Here is a 17,100-nt window from a genome sequence, read left to right as displayed (position 1 = left end):
CCCAGTGCCACCACTGCCCCCCAGTGCCCCACGGGCCCGGTGCCACCACTGCCCCCTTGGTCCCCTGCTGACCCCCAGCACTCCTCGGCGCCCCCAGCCCCCCCAGCCGCTCCCCGTTCCGGGGCAGGGTTTTGGATTCCAGGCTGCGGAGGCGAATTCTGAGAAAGCCCCGCGGGGGGGGGCAGGGCGGGGGGGGGTTGAGCAATGCGGGGCAGGATCCGGCCGGTCCCGTCCCGTCTGTCTGTCTGTCCGTCTGCCTCCTCCCGTCCCGTCTGCCTGGCCTCCCCCCACCCACCCCCGCCCTTCCCTTCGGCCTTCCAGGAACGGAGCCTGCGGTGGCTCAGGGCGGGAAGTGACGGCACTGAGCTGGAGGGGGGAGACCCCTCCCCCAACCCTGCACCCCCACAAGGGTGACCCCCCCAGGGACAGCAGCCCCTGAACAGCCTCCCTCCCGCCCCCCCCCCGATGGACGGCAGCCCTGACCCTCCCCCGGGTGCCAGCAGGCCGGACACCCCCCCCCCCCGGTGACGAGAGACCCTGGCCCCCCCTGGGTGCCAGCAGCCCCTGAGCCCCCCCTGGGTGCCAGCAGCCCCTGAGCCCCCCCTGGGTGGCAGCAGCCCCTGACTCCCCCTGGGTGCCAGCAGCCCCTGAGCCCCCCCTGGGTGCCAGCAGCCCAGGCTGGTGCCACAGGGCAGTGCCACAGGTGGCAGGGGGGTGCGGGGGGTCTGGGGGGTTGCCAGGGGGGCACAGGGCAGGTTGTGCCCCGTGGGGCCCCCCCGGGGTCATCCTGGTGACTCTGTTGGGGGGACACAAGGGGCAGGACACAAACCCTGAGCTGAGAGACCACAGCTGGGGAGGGGACAGGGACAAGGGGACAGGGACAAGGGGACAGGGACACCACAGCCAAGACACTCAGGCCAAGGCCAGCAGGGACAGGGCCATGGGACAGGGGTGACCAGGGGCCAGGGACACCAGGACCAAAGCCACCACGACCAGAGACACAGGGGGGACCAAGGACACCTGGGGAAGGGACACCAGGGGACAGGGACAAAGGGATCAGGGACATTAGGGACAGGGAGAGCAGAGCCACCAGGACAGTGACCCCAGGACAGTGCCACCAGGACCAGAGATGCCAGGGGCAGGGACACTCGGGGCAGGGACACCATGTCCAAGGCCACCATCATCAGGGACATTGGGGACAGGGACAGAGCACCCAAAAGGCAGCAGGGTCAAGGCTCTGGGGCCAAGGTCACCGTGACCAGGGCCACCAGAGCTGGGGACACTGGGGCTGGATGCCAGGGACCAGGGCTGTGGTGGCTCTGGTGTTGATGGGACAGGGACAGGAGCAGGAAGGGACAGAGGGTGGCACCAGGGTGAAACCTCAGGATGAGAACCTCTGGGATCCAAGTGACAAGGACTGGATTGGGAGTGAGGAGAGGGACAGGGACGGGGACAGGGACAGTGCAGTAAGGGCTGAGACCTGAGAGCTGGGACTGGACTGGCACAGGGACAGCGGGGCTGAAGCAGGGGACACTGAGGAGGTGACAAGGGACAGTGAGGAGGAGGCAGAGGACAGCAGAGACAGAGCAGGGGACACAGGGAGGGAACGGAGACGCGGGGACCAGTCTGGGGACACCGGGGAGGAGGCAGGGGACTCCGGGACGAGGCAGGGGACATGGAGACAGGACAGGGGACACCGGGACGGGGCAGGGGACACCGGGAACGGGCAGGGGACACGGGGAACGGGCAGGGGACACCAGGACGGGGCAGAGGACATCAGGACGGGGCAGGGGACATGGAGACAGGACAGGGGATATCGAGACGGGGCAGGGGACACCGGGACAGGGCAGGGGACACCGGGACGGGGCAGGGGACATGGAGACAGGATATGGGACACCGGGATGGGGCAGGGGACACCGGGACGGGGCAGGGGACATGGAGACAGGATATGGGACACCGGGATGGGGCAGGGGACACCGGGACGGGGCAGGGGACATGGAGACAGGATATGGGACACCGGGATGGGGCAGGGGGCACCGGGAGCAGCCCGGGGACCCGGACGGGAGAGAGGACGTGCGGACGGCTCAGGGCACACCGGATCCAGCCTGGGCACCCCGGGCACCCCGGGCAGGGACAGCGCAGGGGCGGAGCCTTAGTTACCTCCCCCTTTGGGGCGGGGCTTTATGCTACCTGACCAATCACGAGCGGGCGCGCGGTTTAGCACCGCCCCCTGCCAGCATGGCTGCACCCGGGGGGGCCCACGTGGGGGCCAGGACCCGGCGGGAGGCTGCGAAGACAGCGGAGGGAGAGGAAGGGGAAGAGGAAGGGGAAGGGGAAGAGGAAGAGGAAGAGGAAGCGGCCGGGGCGCTGCGCTCCGTGTTCCCCCGCGACCCCGAGCTGTTCGCCGAGGCGTTCCCGGTGCTGCGCCGGTACCGGCTCTGCGGCCACCTCCTGCGCATCGCTCAGCACCACGGCCCGCGGCTGGGGCTGGCGGCGTCCGTCTGGGAGGCGGTGAGGGGATGGGGACCGGAAACGGGGCCGGGGAGGGGGTGGGGGGGACACCGGGAGCACCCTGAGAGAACGGAGGGTCCCGGGGAGTGGTTTGGACACGGGGGGGGGGGGGGAGGGCAGTGGGGGAGGGGTATCGCGAGGGATGCTGGAGGTGAGGGGTGGGGATCTTGGGGGCAGGGGGACCCCAGGAGCCACTGGGAGCACTGGGATGCCCTGGGGGTGGAACTGGCCGGGGGGTTCCCGGGAATCCTGGGGGGAGACACACCCCAATTGGCACTGGGAGGAGGGGGGAGGGTGGTCAGATCTTTGGGCTGAGCGACTGCCCCCCAGTGCTGCGGGGGGGGCAGTGCAGGGCGGGGGCGGTGTGGGGGGTGGTGTCCTGTCCCTACTGCTCCCCTGTCCCCCCCCAGGCGCTGTCCCTGTGCCGGTTCCTGGGGGAGCTGCGCTTCGATTTCCGAGGCCGCACCGTGATCGAGCTGGGAGCCGGCACCGGCATCGTCGGGATCCTGGCAGCCTTGCTGGGTGCGCTGGGAGGGGGGCGAGGGGGGGAGGGCACCCTTGGGGCTGGGGGGGGGTCCCAGCCCCTTCCCCTAACTCCTTTCCCCTAACTCCTGCCCGGGACGGAACTGGCATCGCGGCACAGCCGACCGGTGCCAGCCAGCAGCGCTGGGGGTCGTTGCGGTCGGGGGGGAGGTCATCGTGGGGGGAGGGTGTCAGGGGGTTGACCCCTCCCTGAACAGCACCCCCCGGTGTTGGGAGGCTTCACTGGGGGCTGGGGGGGGTGTAAGGGGGCCCAGGGGAGCGGCAGGGGATTGACTCTGAGCCCCCCCCCACACCTTAGGCTTTCTTTGGGTCTGGGGGAGTTTGGGGGGGTCTAGGAGGATTAGGGGGGGTCAGGGGGGTGACCCCTCCGTGCCGCCCCCTCCCGCGGCAGGCGGTGACGTCACCATCACGGACCGGCCGGCGGCGCTGGAGCAGATCCGGGAGAACGTTGCCTTGAACTTCCCGGCGGGGGGGGCCCGGCCGCGGGTGCGGGCGCTGGAGTGGGGCCGGGACGAGAGGGCCTTCCCCAGGGACTTCGGGGTGGTGCTGGGCTCCGACATCGTCTACGACCCCCTCTCCTTCGAGCCCCTGCTGCGCACCCTGCGGCACCTCTGCGGCCCGGGCAGCCTCGCCCTGCTCGGTGCCCGGCTGCGGGGGGGCCCCGCCGGCGCCCGGCGCTTCTTCGGCCAGCTGCTGCCTCCCCACTTCCACATCCAGCTGCTGAGGAGGGAGCCCGAGCAGGACATCGAGATCTACGCAGCCGCCTGCAAGGGAGGAGCTTCGCCCAGCGCCCTGCTGGCCGCCGGGGGGGCGGCCCCCGCCTGGGAGGGGCCGGGGGGCAATTAAATGGTGACCGGGGGCGGCCCTGGCTCGAGTGAGATGCGGCAGGGACAGACCGAGGGCTGGGGACAGGGCGCCCCGGGACGGGCCAGGAGGCAAGAGGTGACCAGGGACAGGGTGGAGCAGGCTGGGGACAGCAGGGACAGGGCTGGGGGCGCTGGGCAGGAGACAGCAGACACTGGGATGGTGAGAGGGGACACTGGGGTGGAGGCAGAGGGGGCACTGGAGATGGCACAGGGGGCACTGGGATGGCACAGGGGGCACTGGGATGGCACAGGGGGCACTGGAGATGGCACAAGGGGCACTGGGGTGGCACAGGGGGCACTGGGATGGCACAGGGGGCACTGGAGATGGCACAAGGGGCACTGGGATGGCACAGGGGGCACTGGAGATGGCACAGGGGGCACTGGGATGGCACAAGGGGCACTGGAGATGGCACAGGGGGCACTGGAGATGGCACAAGGGGCACTGGAGATGGCACAAGGGGCACTGGAGATGGCACAGGGCACACTGGGATGGCACAAGGGGCACTGGGATGGCACAGGGGGCACTGGAGATGGCACAGGGGGCACTGGAGATGGCACAGGGCACACTGGGATGGCACAGGGGGCACTGGGATGGCACAAGGGGCACTGGAGATGGCACAGGGCACACTGGGATGGCACAGGGCACACTGGGGACAGTGGAGGTGGCAGAATCATAAAGGTTTGAAGGGCCTCTGAGCTCAGCTGTGAGCCACAGCCAGCAGCCATGGGCAGCACAGCTGCAGCTGGAGAAGACCTCCAAGGTCACTCAGTGACCCTCAAGCCAACCCCACCATGGGCACCAAGCCAGGGCCACAGGGTGCTGAAAGCCCTCCAGGCATGGAGGCTCCACCAGCACCTCCCTGGGGCAGCCTGAGGCCTTCTCCTCTTCCCCTGGCCCCAGAGCCCAACCCCCCCTGGCTCCAGGCTCCTCTCAGGCACTGGCAGGGAGCCAGGAGGTCTCCCCTCAGCCTCCTCTCCTCCAGCCTCAGCCCCCCCAGAGCTCCCTCAGCTGCTCCTCCCCAGCCCCCTCCCCAGCCCCTTCCCCAGCCCCCTCCCCAGCTCCCTTGCCCTTCCCTGGCCCTGCTGCAGCCCTCCAAGTCCTCCTGGCCCTGAGGAGCCCAAGGCTGCCCCCAGGCTGCCAGCTGTGCCCCCCCAGTGCCCAGCCCAGGGGCAGCATCCCTGCCCTGCTGCTGCTGCCCACAGCACTGCTGCTGCAGCCCAGGCTGCTGGTGGCCTCCTTGCCCCCCTGGGCCCCCCCTGGCTCCTCTCCAGCTGCTGAACACCAACCCCGCCCAGGGCAGCTCCCAGCCCCTCTGCCCCCAGCCTGGAGCCCTCCTGGGGTGGCTGTGAGCCAGGGGCAGGTCCCAGCCCTCGCTGCCCTCCTGCCCTTGGCCTCAGCCATGGCTGCAGCCTGGCCTGGGCCCTCTGCAGCCCCCAGCAGCTCAGCTCCCACCCAGCTTGGAGCCATCTGCAGCAGCCTGAGGCAGCCTCAGTGCCCTCCCCCAGACCATCAATGAGGAAGCTGAACAGAACTGGTCCCAGTGCTAAGCCCTGGGGGGCACTGCTGCTACCCAGCCCCCCACTGGTGCCCAGCCCCCACTGGTGTCCAGCACCCACCTCATCTAACTCCTGCCCACACTCTCTGGGCCTGGCAGCTTTGAGCCCTGAGCTGTGCCAGGGGCTGCAGGCTTCCCCAGGGGATGCTGTGGGAGAGGCTGGCAGCAGCAGGCAGCTCACCTGGGCACAGCCCTGCCCTGCATGACCCTGTGCTGCCTGCTGCCCACCAGCATCCTGCACAGCCAAGCTCAACCCCTCCTGACCTTCCCTGGCACCCAGCCCAGGCTGGCAGCTCTGCAGCTCCCTGGGGGTTTCCCTTGGGCCCTTCTGGCAGATCGGTGTCCTGCTGCCCACCCCCAACCACCTGGGACCTCCCCTGCAGGCTGCTGAGACTCACAGCTGGCATCAGGCGGGCAGGGACCCCCTAAGGGCATCCTGCCCGAGCCCCAGATGGCATCAGGTGGGCAGGGACCCCCCAAGGGCATCCTGCCCGAGCCCCAGATGGCATCAGGTGGGCTGGGACCCCCCAAGGGCATCCTGCTCGAGCCCCAGATGGCATCAGGTGGGCAGGGACCCCCCAAGGGCATCCTGCCCGAGCCCCCTGCAGGCAGCAGGGACAGCTGCAGGCAGCAGGGACAGCTGCAGGCAGAGGCTGCCCAGGGCCACAGCCAGGCTGAGCTTGGATGTCCCCAGGGGTGGAGGCTGCAGCACAGCCCTGGGCAGCCTGTGCCAGGCTCCCACTCTGCAGAGCTGCTCCTGATGCCCAACCTAAGGCCAGGCTGCTGCAGTGCCAAACCACTGCCCCTGGGCCTGTCCCCACAGCCCCTTCTGAGCAGTCCCTCCCCAGCCTCCTGCAGCTCCTGAACTGCAGCTCCAAGCTCTCCCTGCAGCCTTCTCCTCTCCAGGCTGCACAGCCCCAACCCTCCCAGCCTGCCCCCACAGCAGAGGCTCTGCAGCCTCTCAGCATCTCCATGGCCTCCTCTGGAGCCTCCCCAGCAGCTCCAGCTCCTCCTGCTGTTGAGGGCCCCACAGCTGCCCCCAGCCCTGCAGGGGAGGTCTCCCCAGGGCAGAGCAAGGGGCAGGATCCTCTCTCCAGCTCTGGCCACACTGCTTTGGCTGCAGCCCAGGCTGCCCTTGGCCTCCTGTGCTGCCAGTGCCCAGTGCTGGCTCCTGCCCAGCTGCTCCCCACCCCCAGCACCCCAAGGCCTTCCCTGCAGGGCTGCTCTGGACCTCAGCACCCCCAGCCTGGACTCATGCTGAGGATTGTCCTGCCCTAAGTGATGGTTTGCTGCCAGCTTGGCCTCCTCCCCCAGCACCTCCCTCAGCTCTCTTGGGTGACTCCCACCCAGCCTCAGAGGTTTGTGAGTGCCCAGCAGGCAGCACAGATCCTGAGCTGCCTCCTCCTGGGCTGTGGAGCATGGATGCTGCTCTCCATCCCTGTCAGGAAGCAGAATTCCCTGAGGGCTGACCATGGAAAGCCAAAGCAAAGAAGGCTTTGAGCACCTCAGCCTTGGTGGCCTTGACCCTGTCCCCTGCAGCCACTGAAGGCTGAACAGCAGTCCTGGAATGCTTTTGGGTGGAAGGGAGCTCAGAGCTCAGCCAGCTCCAGCCCCTGCATGCCCAGGGACCCCTCCACCAGCCCAGGCTGCTCAGGGCCTCATCCAGCCTGGCCTGGAACACCCCCAGGCAGCCACAGCCTCCCTGGGCAGCCTGTGCCAGGCTCTGCTCAGCCTCCTGCTGCAGAACTTCTTCCTCAACTCTGCTCCATCCCTGCTCTGCCTCAGCTCCAAACCCTTCCCCCTGGGCCTGGCTCAGCCCCCTCAGCCAAAGCCTCTCTGCAGCCTCCCTGCAGGCTCCCTGCAGGCACTGGGAGCAGCTCTGAGGTCCCCCTGAAGCCTTCTCCTCTGCAGGCTGCCTTAGCCTGGCCTCAGAGCAGAGCTGCTCCAGCCCTGGGATCAGCTCTGTGGCCTCCTGGGCTCTCTGCAGCAGCTCTGAGCCCTCCTGCTGCTGGGGAGAGCAGAGCTGGAGGCAGTGCTGGAGCTGGGATCCCAGCAGGGCAGAATCCTCTCTCCTGCCCTGCTGCCCACACTGCTGCTGCTGCAGCCCAGCCCAGGGCTGGCTCCTGGGCTGCCAGGGACCACTACTGGCTCCTGGGGAGCTCCTCCTCCACCAGCAGCCCCAAGCCTCCTCCTGCAGAGCTGCTCCCAACCCACTCTGACCCAGCCTGGGCTTGTGCCAGGGGCTGGCATGAGCCAGGGCAGCATCAAGGGCCCCCTGGGCTCCCTGTGTGCCTTTGGGTTCCCTCCCAGGACAGCTCAGTGCAGTCCTGGTTGGGCTTCTGCCTTCCTGAGGTCCTCTCTGCAGCACCTCTGGAGCAGGGCACCCTGAGGAGCAGGTAGGGGACACTGGGATGGTGACAGGGGACACTGGGGAGGTGACAGGGGACACTGGGATGGTGACAGGGGACACTGGGGAGGTGACAGGGGACACTGGGATGGTGACAGGGGACACTGGGATGGTGACAGGGGACACTGGGGAGGTGACAGGGGACACTGGGATGGTGACAGGGGACACTGGGGAGGTGACAGGGGACACTGGGGAGGTGACAGGGGACACTGGGGACTGGCTTGGGGATACTGTAGATGAAGCAGAGGACACTGGGGAGGTGTTAGTGGGGCAGTGCAAAGGAGGCAGGGGACACCAGAGACGAAGCAGAGGACACTGGGAATAGTCTGGGGGTGCTGGGGATGGAACAGGGGACACGGCGGGGGGAAGAAGGGGACACTTGGGGATTTGACAGGGACACTGGGGAGGGACACTGGGATTTGACAGGGGGCACTGGGGTGGGACAGGGGGCACCAGAGTGGAGCAGGGGACACTGGAGATAGAACAGGGGACAGCCGGGAGGAGGGATGGGACATTGGGAAGGCGATAAGCAGACACTGGGATGGGACAGGGGACACCGAGGAGCTGACGGTGGAGACTGGAACGTGAGAGGGGACACCGGAGAGGGAGCTGGGGACACCTCGCAGCCTGCGCGGCGCTCTCTCCAGAACTTCCCAGACTCTCTCCAAGTGGGGAGCCCAGAGCTGGAGGCAGTGCTCCAGATGCGGCCTCACAGGGGAGGCTGGCGTGGGGCAGGGAGCTCTCCATAGGGCTCCGGGGGCTCCACAGCGCTCCCGGGGTCCGCACCCGCCCGGCCGCGCTGCGCGCCCCGGCAGAGCCCCGCCCCCGCCCCGGCCCCAGCCAATGGCGCGGCTGCGTCGCGCTCGGGGTGACGTCACACAGGAGCTAGCCAATGGGACGCCGCGACCCGGCCAGGCCCGCGCGTTCCGTCGTGCCGTGCGGGGCTCCCTCGTGACGTCATCGGCGTGCGCCGCGGGCAGAGATGCAGCGGGCGGCGCGAGGCGCCCTGCGCGGGGCGGCGAGGGTGAGGCCCCGGGACGGTCCCGGTTCCCCCCCGGTTCCCCCCCGGTTCCCCCCCGATTCCCCCCCTCCCTCCCCGAGATACCTGCTCCGGGACGATCCCCACCGGCGCGCCCCTTCCCCGGGACGTAGCACCCCACCCCGCCCTCCCCGCCGTTACCGGGAGCCCTCCCGGCACAGCCCTGCCTGGGACATCTGTTCTGGGACCGCCCTGGCCGGGATCGCCTCCCCGGGAGCCCCTTCCCGTCCAGGACACTCCGCATGGGACACCCTCCCCGGGGCATCCCCCACCGGGACACAATCCCCCGGGACACCCCTCCCCCGGGACACCCTCTCCCCATGGGACACGCCCGGGGCATCCCCCACCGGCACACCTCTCCCCCGGGACACTCCCTCCCCCCGGGACCCCCACCCGCAGGATATGTCCACCCAAGACACCTCCCGGGACCCCGACTCCAGCACCCCCCCCCATCCTCCCCGGCTCCGCCGGGCGCCTCCAATCCCCCGGGTGGGTTGGGGGCGGGATGCCGGTCCCGGCTGACGCCCCCTGCCCCGCAGGTTCGGTTCTTCCGCGCCGCCCCCGCGCTGCTGGCGGCGGACAAGGAGTCGCTGCTGCAGCTGCGGCGGCGAACGGGGCTGCCGTTCCTCAAGTGCCAGGAGGCTCTGCGGCGCTGCGGGGGGGACCTGCCGCAGGTGGCGCCGGGGGGAGCCGGGGGGGAGACACAGAGGGGAAGAGGAGGGACAGGGGAGTGGGGATGGGGGCTCAGGAAAGGGCGCGGGGGGGGGCACAGGAACTGGACTCCAGGGACAGAGAGGTGACCGGGGGGGAGGGGGCCGGGGGGACGACACACAGGGGAGCCGCCAGTGGGAGGGGGGAAGGGGGGCGGGACAGGGGCGGGGGGGAACCGAGAGAGTGACTTGGAAGTGGGGACTGAGAAGGGACCGGAGGGAGGGGGACAGGGGAGCACAGGACAGGGAGAGGTAGGAGTGAGCTGAGGGGGGGACACCTGGGGGAGCATGGACAGAGAAGGGGACCTGGGAGAAATGAGGGGAGGGGGTGGCAGGGGACCCGGGGGGGCAGCGCTGGGGGGGGGGCCACGACACAGACTTCAGGAGCAAGCAGTCAGAGGTGACCTGGGCCGGGGGGGCACAGAGACCTGGCTGGGGGACACCGGGCGGAGGGGGGAGGGGGCTGGGAGAGCAACCTGGCAGTGGGGACCCAGAAGGGAGTTGGGGACAGGGAGGGGACCCGGGGGGTGGGGGGGGGGCAGGGGAGCTGGGGTGGGGCTTGGGGGGACACAGGACATGAACTGAAGAGACGGGGGGGAGGTGACCCCGGGGGGGGGGAAGGTGACCAGGACGGGGCCCTGGGGCGAGGGGGTGGAGGAAGAGGATGGAGGAGCTGGAGGAAGGTCTGGGGGGCGGGGGGGGGGGGTCAGTGGGGTGCTGCAGCAGCTGGGATGGGCACCCCACGGCGGGGGGGAAGGCTTTAGCCGCCCCCTGTGCCCCCCCAGGCCGAGGCGTGGCTGCAGGAGGAGGCTCAGCGGCAGGGCTGGAGCAAAGCCTCCGCCCTGGGGGCTCGGCCGGCGCGGGAGGGGCTCCTGGGGCTGCTCCGGGAGGGCTCTGCCGCCGCCATGGTGGAGGTAGGTGACGTGGGGACGGCCGGGGCGGGGGCACGGCCCCCTCTGCCCCCCCCGGGTGTCACCGCGCCCCCCCCCAGGTGAACTGCGAGACAGACTTCGTGGCCAGGACGGCGGAGTTCCGGCGCCTGGTGGAGCTGGCGGCGCTGGGCGCCATGGCTCACTGCCGGGGGGCTGCGCTGCCCCCCGCGCCCTGCACCACGGTGAGGAGGGGGCACGGCGCCCTCGCACCCCCTCCCCCCTCGCAAAAGGCCCCCCCCGAGCCCCCTGACCCCCTCTTCCCCCCCCCAGCACCTGCTGCGGGCCGAGGAGTTGGCAGAGCTCCGGGCGGGGCCTGGGGGGCAGCTGCTCAGCGACCACATCGCAATGGCCACCGGTGAGCGCGGGGGGGCAGCGCGGGGGACCCCCGGGGAGGGGGGCAGCGCGGGGGACCCCCCCGAGGGGAGACACACATGGGGCTGGAAACCTGCAGGGGAGGGCAAGGGAGGGAGAGATCACAGCAGGGAGGGCAAGAAAAGGCTGAGGGGGGGTGATGAGGAACCCCCCCGGGGGTGAATAAAGCAGGAAGGGGCGGGGGGGGGAGGGGGGGGTAAGGGAGTGGTTGAAGCAGAAACCCCCCAGGGAAGGAAGCCCCTGGGTGTGCCTGGGGAGAGGGGGGAGGAAGGGGCTGGGGGGGGGAACATGCAGGGGGGGCTCGAACGAGCTCGGGGGGAGAAGGAGCTTTGGGGGGGGGGGGGGGCTTTAGCGAGGTCAGGGGAAGGAGCTGGGGGGGAATTGAGGGGGGGCTTGAATGAGTCGGGGGGGAGGGGCTACGGGGGGAATTGAGGGGGGGCTTCAGCGAGGTCGGGGGTGGGAGGGAGCAGCAGGGCATTGGGGGGAGGGAATGGGCAAGGGAGGGGCAGCGGGGGTGGGGAACTGGGGGGGGCACCGCGGAGGGGAACCGGCAGGTGGGGGCCCGGGGGTCTCCCTGCCACCCCCCCGACCCTTTCCCCCCCCAGGGAAGCTGGGTGAGAAGCTGGCACTGCGGCGGGCGGCCTGGCTCCGGGTGCCCACCCCCGGGGGCTTCGTCGCCACCTACGCCCACGGCGGGGGGGGCGGCGCCGGCCCGGGGGGGGCCGTGGCCATGGGCACCTACGGGGCGCTGGTGGGCTGCGGGGGGGCGGGCGCGGGGCCCCCCCGGGCCGAGCTGGAGGAGCTGGGGCGCAAGGTCGCCCAGCACGTGGTGGGGATGGCCCCCCGCAGCCTGGGGACCCCCCAGGACCTGCCGCGGGGCGAGGAGGAGAGCAGGCTCCTGGCGCAGAGCTTCCTGCTGCAGCCGCAGCTCACCGTGGGGCAGCTGCTGCGCGGGGGGGGGCTGCTGGTCAGCGGCTTCCTGCGCTTCCAGTGCGGGGAGGAGACCCCCGCGGCCCCCCCGGACACCGCCCCGGCCCCCCCAGCCTGACGCTGGAGCGGGGGGGGGGAACAAACGTGCCCCGGGGGGAGGGGGGAGCTGCTGTACCCCAACCCCCAGAGCCTCTTTCACCGGGGGGGGGCACCGTGAGGACCCCCCCCAAACCTTGGAGAGCCAAGGGAAGAATAAAGCTGTGCAGGAAGCAGCCCAAAGTGTTTATTGATGGGGGGGGGGGGGAGAGCACCCCCCAATATCTGCCCCTTCCCCCCCCCCGGCCAGGGGGAGCCTCCCCTCCCCCTCCAAACTTTGCCCCCCCCCCCCCCCATCCCCCTCCCCAACTTCTGTGTTTTTTCTAATGGCAAATCAGAACAAATTGGGGGGGGGGGAAAGCACCTGGGGGGGGCACCACCCCCACTCCTGACCCCAGCGTGGGGATGGGGGGTGACAGTGGTGACCCTGAGTGGGTGCCAGGAGAGATGAGAGAGGAGGGTGCGGGGGGGGGGTGGGGGTGTCACTGCCATTGGGGGGGTTGGGATGGGGGTCCCGGGGGGGGGTTCGCCATGATTTGGGGAGGGGCCTGGGGAGGTCTTCACCTGGGCTTGGGGGGGGGGGCTGGGGGTCTTCACACATCCTCATGTCCCAAGGGGGGGGGGGGGTGTGCACGAGACCCCACAGGGGGACACCCCCCCCCCCCCCCCAGTTCCATCCCCTTGGTCTCGGGGCGGGGGGGGGCACACCATTGAGTGTTTTGCTGGGGGGGAGATTGGGGCTGGGGGCACACGGGGGGGGCACACACTGCACTGTGTCTCCTCCAGGACCGGACGCCCCCTTGCCCCCCCCCCCCCCCCCCCCGCGTCGCCTCCGGCTGCCTCCCGGGACAAGTAACCTGGAACAGGCCAGGCAGGAACAGCCTATCCTGGATTACTTGAACCGGGCCACGGCCACATCGCCCCCCCGGGACCCCCCCCCCCCCCCCCGAATTAAAACCTCCGTCCCAACCCCCCCCGCTCCTTGTCACCCCCCTGCCCCGAACTCCCCTCCCACCCCCCTCCCCGGTCACGCGGTCCCTGTGGATTTGGGGACAGCTCAGTGCCCGCCCCCCCCCGTGCACGCGCTGGGGGTCCTTGTCTCGACGCCCCCCCATTTACCCCCCACCCCCACCCCCCCTTACCCAGGGTGCAGGAAGTGATGGGGGGAAGGGGGGGGCTGACAACAAGAGGCTGTCTGTAACGGGGGGGGCAGAAAGGGGGAGGGGAGTGAGGGGGGATTAAGGGGGGGGGACAATAAATGGGGAGGGGCGTTAAGAGGAGGTGACAATAAAGAAGGGGGGGCAGGGGGGGTGCATTTAACCAGGGGATAACAATAACGGGGGGGAGGGGGCGGGGGGGGGGCAGGGCAGTGGGGGGGGGTAAGAAGAAAGGGAGGGGCGGTGCTGGGGGGTGCCGGTGATGGGGGCGGGGGGCATTAACGGGGGGGTGACAGTAAGTGGGACAGGGATGGGGGGGCGCTAACGGGGGGGGAGGGGGCGGGCGGGGGGGCAGGAGGGGGCGGGAAGAGGGTTGGCAGTGGGGGGGGGGGGGCGCTAAAGTGGGGGGGCATAAGTAGGACAGATTGGGGGGGCCCTAACGGGGGGTGACAGTGCCGGGGGGGTCATTAACGGGGGGGGGCTAACAACAAACAAGGGGGGACACAGCGGGGGGGGGGGGCAGGGAGACGCCACCCCCAGGGCCCGGCCAAGCCCAGCCCCCCCCTCCCCCCCGGGGGGCTCCGCCTCCCCCGCCCCCGCTGCCTGCTCCTTCCCTGCCCCCCCCCCCCCGGTACCTGTCGCCGCCGATCCCGGGTCGCGGGGGGGGAGGGGACCGGGGACCCCGATTTGGGGGGGGGCGTTCGGGGGAGGGGGGGGGCGCCCCGCACGCGCCCGACGCAGGAAACGGAGCCGCGGCGGTTTCGAGGCCCCCCCCGGGAAGGGCGTGGCCGGGGCTTGGCCGAGCCCCGCGGGTCGCGATTGGAGGGATCGGCGGGGAGGGGGGCGAGGGAGGGGAGCCTTGAAACGGCTGTCGGGCCCTCATTGGCCGGTAAGGGGGTGGGGGGTGGAGCTGCGGAAAGGGGATTGGCTGGGCCGTGCCAAGGAGGCGGAGCCAAGCGGTGTTTACCGCCAAAGGGTGCAGCGGGGAGGGGGCCGGGGGAGGGGGCGCGGGGTCGGACCCCGAGGGGCTCCTGCCCCAGAGAGACCCCCGGGGAGCTCCTGCCCCACCGAGACCCCCGGGGGGCTCCTGCCCCATCGAGACCCCCGGGGGGCTTCTGCCCCAGAGAGACCCCCGAGGAGCTCCTGCCCCAGAGAGACCCCCGGGGAGCTCCTGCCCCACCGAGACCCCCGGGGAGCTCCTGCCCCATCGAGACCCCCGGGGGGCTTCTGCCCCAGAGAGACCCCCGAGGAGCTCCTGCCCCATCGAGACCTCCTGCCCCAGAGAGACCCCCGGGGAGCTCCTGCCCCAGAGAGACCCTCGAGGAGTTCCTGCCCCAGAGAGACCCCCGGGGGGCTCCTGCCCCATCGAGACCTCCTGCTCCAGAGAGACCCCCGGGGAGTTCCTGCCCCAGAGAGACCCCCGGGGGGCTCCTGTCCCATCGAGACCTCCTGCCCCAGAGAGACCCCCAGGGGGCTCCTGCCCCATAGAGACCTCCTCCCCTCTCCCCTCCTGCCCCATAGAGACCCCCGAGGAGCCCCTGCCCCATTGAGAGTCTCGGGGGGGCTCCTGCCCCACAGAGACCCCTCCCACCCCCCTGCCCTGCATACCTCCTGCCTCACTCAGACCTCTGGGAGGCTCCTGCCCCATGGAAACTTCCTCCTATGTCACCTCCTGCCCCACATCCCCCCAGTGGCCTCATCCAGCTGCACCTCAGAGCTGCTCCAGGAGGGGCTGGGGAGGGTGGAAGGGACCCAAGGAGCCTCCACTAGGAGCTGATCAATGAGGCTGAACTCAGCAGCCTTGGGCCAGCCCAGACCCAGCAGCAGCAGCTTGCAGCTGGGAGCCTTTGGCTGTCCCAAACCACCCTGAAATGGACCCAAAATCACCGTGGGGGTGGTGGAGGACAGGTCCCAGGTCCTGTTCCTGGTGGCACCATGCAAAGATCAAAGCCTCCTTCAGGGCCTGGAGCGGCCTGGGCTGGGGGAGGGGTCCCTGCCCATGGCAGGGCTTGGAGCTGGCTGAGCTCTGAGCTCCCTTCCAACCTGAGCCCTTCCATGGAGCCAGCAGGATCAGCTCTGCAGATGGCACCGAGCTGGAGTCACTGTGCCAGGGGCGTGGGAACCATCCAGGGGCACCTGGGCAGGCTGCAGGGGTGGCTGAGGAGATCCTCCTGGGGGGCAGTAAGGCCAAGTGCAGGATCCTGCAGCCAGGCCAGGCCAGCCCTCGGCATCCATCCAGGCTGGGGGTGCTGAGGTCCAGAGCAGCCCTGCAGGGAAGGCCTTGGGGTGCTGGGGGTGGGGAGCAGCTGGGCAGGAGCCAGCACTGGGCACTGGCAGCACAGGAGGCCAAGGGCAGCCTGGGCTGCAGCCAAAGCAGTGTGGCCAGAGCTGGAGAGAGGATCCTGCCCCTTGCTCTGCCCTGGGGAGACCTCCCCTGCAGGGCTGGGGGCAGCTGTGGGGCCCTCAACAGCAGGAGGAGCTGGAGCTGCTGGGGAGGCTCCAGAGGAGGCCATGGAGATGCTGAGAGGCTGCAGAGCCTCTGCTGTGGGGGCAGGCTGGGAGGGTTGGGGCTGTGCAGCCTGGAGAGGAGAAGGCTGCAGGGAGAGCTTGGAGCTGAAGAAGCTCCAGGGGAGCTGGGGAGGGACCTGGGGCAAGGGCTGGGGAGATGCCAGGGAGAGGGGAAGGCATCCTCCAAGCTCATCCTGCCCAGCCCCCTGCAGCCAGCAGGCACAGCCCCAGCTGCAGCAGGGGGCCCAGAGCCCCAAACCTGAGCCGGGCTGGTGCCAGGCAGGGGCAGCTCCAACCTCCCTGGGCAGCCTGGGCCAGGCTCTCCCCACCCTCAGCAGGAAGAATTTCCTCCTTAGGTCCCCTCCAGCCCCAGCCTCTCCCAGCTCAAACCATCCCCTCCTGTGCTGCCCCAGCAGGCCCTGCTCAGCAGTCCCTCCCCAGCTCTCTTCTCAGCCCCTTTGAGCCCTGCAGGGCCACCAGGAAGCCTCCCTGCAGCCTCCTGCAGGCTGAGCTCCCCCAGCAGAGCCCTCCCAGCCTGGGCTCCCCCAGCAGAGCCCTCCCAGCCTGGGCTCCCCCAGCAGAGCCCTCCCAGCCTGGGCTCCCCCAGCAGAGCCCTCCCAGCCTGGGCTCCCCCAGCAGAGCCCTCCCAGCCTGGGCTCCCCCAGCAGAGCCCTCCCAGCCTGGGCTCTCCCAGCAGAGCCCTCCCAGCCCTGCTCCAGCAGCTCCAGGGCTCTGCTGAGGGCTCCAGAGCTGCTGCCAGCACAGCAGGGGAGGTCTCCCCAGGGCTGCTCTCCAGCCCTTTCCCCCCAGCCTGGCTCCACACCAGGGACTGCCCCAGCCCAGCCTTGCCCTTGGCCTGGTTGCACCTCCTGAGCTTGGCCTGGATCCACTTCTCCAGCCTGGCACAGTCCCTCTGGGTGCATCCTGTCCCTCAGGTGCCCCCTGCACCACCCAGCTGGGTGCCAGCTGCAGGCTTGCTGAGGGGGCCTGGCTCCCACTGCCCCTGGCACCGCTGCAGGCACTGCAGAGCCCTGGGCCCAGTGCAGAGCCCTGGGGGGCACCACTTGGCACCAGCCCCCACCTGGACACCCAGCTGCTGGCCACAGCTCAGCTCAGTGTCCCCCAGCAGCATGCCCTGGGCACACTCAACCATCCTGCTGCCAGTACAGACCCCAGGCACCACCAACCTCCCCCCAGGCCCTCAGCTGCTGACCACTGCCCTTTGGTTGTGTCCATCCAAGCCACTCAGCAATCCCCACATCGAGTCCAGGTCCCTGCTGTGTACAGGGAGGTGCTGGGGGGGACCCTCTGGAGCCTCCCCAGCAGCTGCAGCTCCTCCCTGTGCTGGGGGTCCCAGGGCTGGGGGCAGTGCTGCAGGTGGGCTCTGAGCAGAGGGCAGAGTCCCCTCCCTGTGCTGCTGCTCTGCCTCCTGCTGCTGCAGCCCAGCTCAGGGTTGGCTTCTGGGTTGCCAGT

The 17,100-nt window shown here is 70.2% G+C and overlaps 2 protein-coding genes across 2 annotated transcripts; both read left to right on the top strand.

Moving 5' to 3' along the window:
* Window positions 1-2,238: 2,238 nt before the first annotated feature.
* EEF1AKMT3 (EEF1A lysine methyltransferase 3) lies at window positions 2,239-3,900 on the top strand. Its single transcript, XM_054177357.1, has 3 exons — window positions 2,239-2,511; window positions 2,922-3,033; window positions 3,446-3,900. Exons 1-3 carry the CDS (start codon window positions 2,239-2,241, stop codon window positions 3,898-3,900), a joined length of 840 nt encoding a protein of 279 aa, XP_054033332.1.
* Window positions 3,901-8,726: 4,826 nt separating this feature from the next.
* Window positions 8,727-11,984, top strand: TSFM (Ts translation elongation factor, mitochondrial). The gene is made up of 7 exons (XM_054177356.1): window positions 8,727-8,923; window positions 8,985-9,411; window positions 9,462-9,596; window positions 10,418-10,546; window positions 10,624-10,746; window positions 10,835-10,919; window positions 11,542-11,984. Exons 1-7 carry the CDS (start codon window positions 8,727-8,729, stop codon window positions 11,982-11,984), a joined length of 1,539 nt encoding a protein of 512 aa, XP_054033331.1.
* The last annotated feature ends 5,116 nt before the right edge of the window (window positions 11,985-17,100 follow it).

This window comes from Dryobates pubescens, chromosome 40, assembly GCF_014839835.1.
Source record: "Dryobates pubescens isolate bDryPub1 chromosome 40, bDryPub1.pri, whole genome shotgun sequence".
NCBI lineage: Eukaryota > Metazoa > Chordata > Aves > Piciformes > Picidae > Dryobates > Dryobates pubescens.
Note: the sequence above shows the minus strand (reverse complement) of the source record. Positions and strands in the feature narration are given on the sequence as shown.

Excerpts from the sequence above, each read along its gene's own strand:
- EEF1AKMT3 (XM_054177357.1), top strand. The coding sequence starts at position 2,239 with ATGGCTGCACCCGGGGGGGCCCACGTGGGGGCCAGGACCCGGCGGGAG. Across the intron at positions 2,512-2,921 it reads CGGCGTCCGTCTGGGAGGCG|GCGCTGTCCCTGTGCCGGTT; the intron begins GTGAGGGGATGG and ends GTCCCCCCCCAG. Across the intron at positions 3,034-3,445 it reads GATCCTGGCAGCCTTGCTGG|GCGGTGACGTCACCATCACG; the intron begins GTGCGCTGGGAG and ends CTCCCGCGGCAG.
- TSFM (XM_054177356.1), top strand. The coding sequence starts at position 8,727 with ATGGCGCGGCTGCGTCGCGCTCGGGGTGACGTCACACAGGAGCTAGCC. Across the intron at positions 9,412-9,461 it reads GGGCGCCTCCAATCCCCCGG|GTTCGGTTCTTCCGCGCCGC; the intron begins GTGGGTTGGGGG and ends CCTGCCCCGCAG. Across the intron at positions 9,597-10,417 it reads GCGGGGGGGACCTGCCGCAG|GCCGAGGCGTGGCTGCAGGA; the intron begins GTGGCGCCGGGG and ends GTGCCCCCCCAG.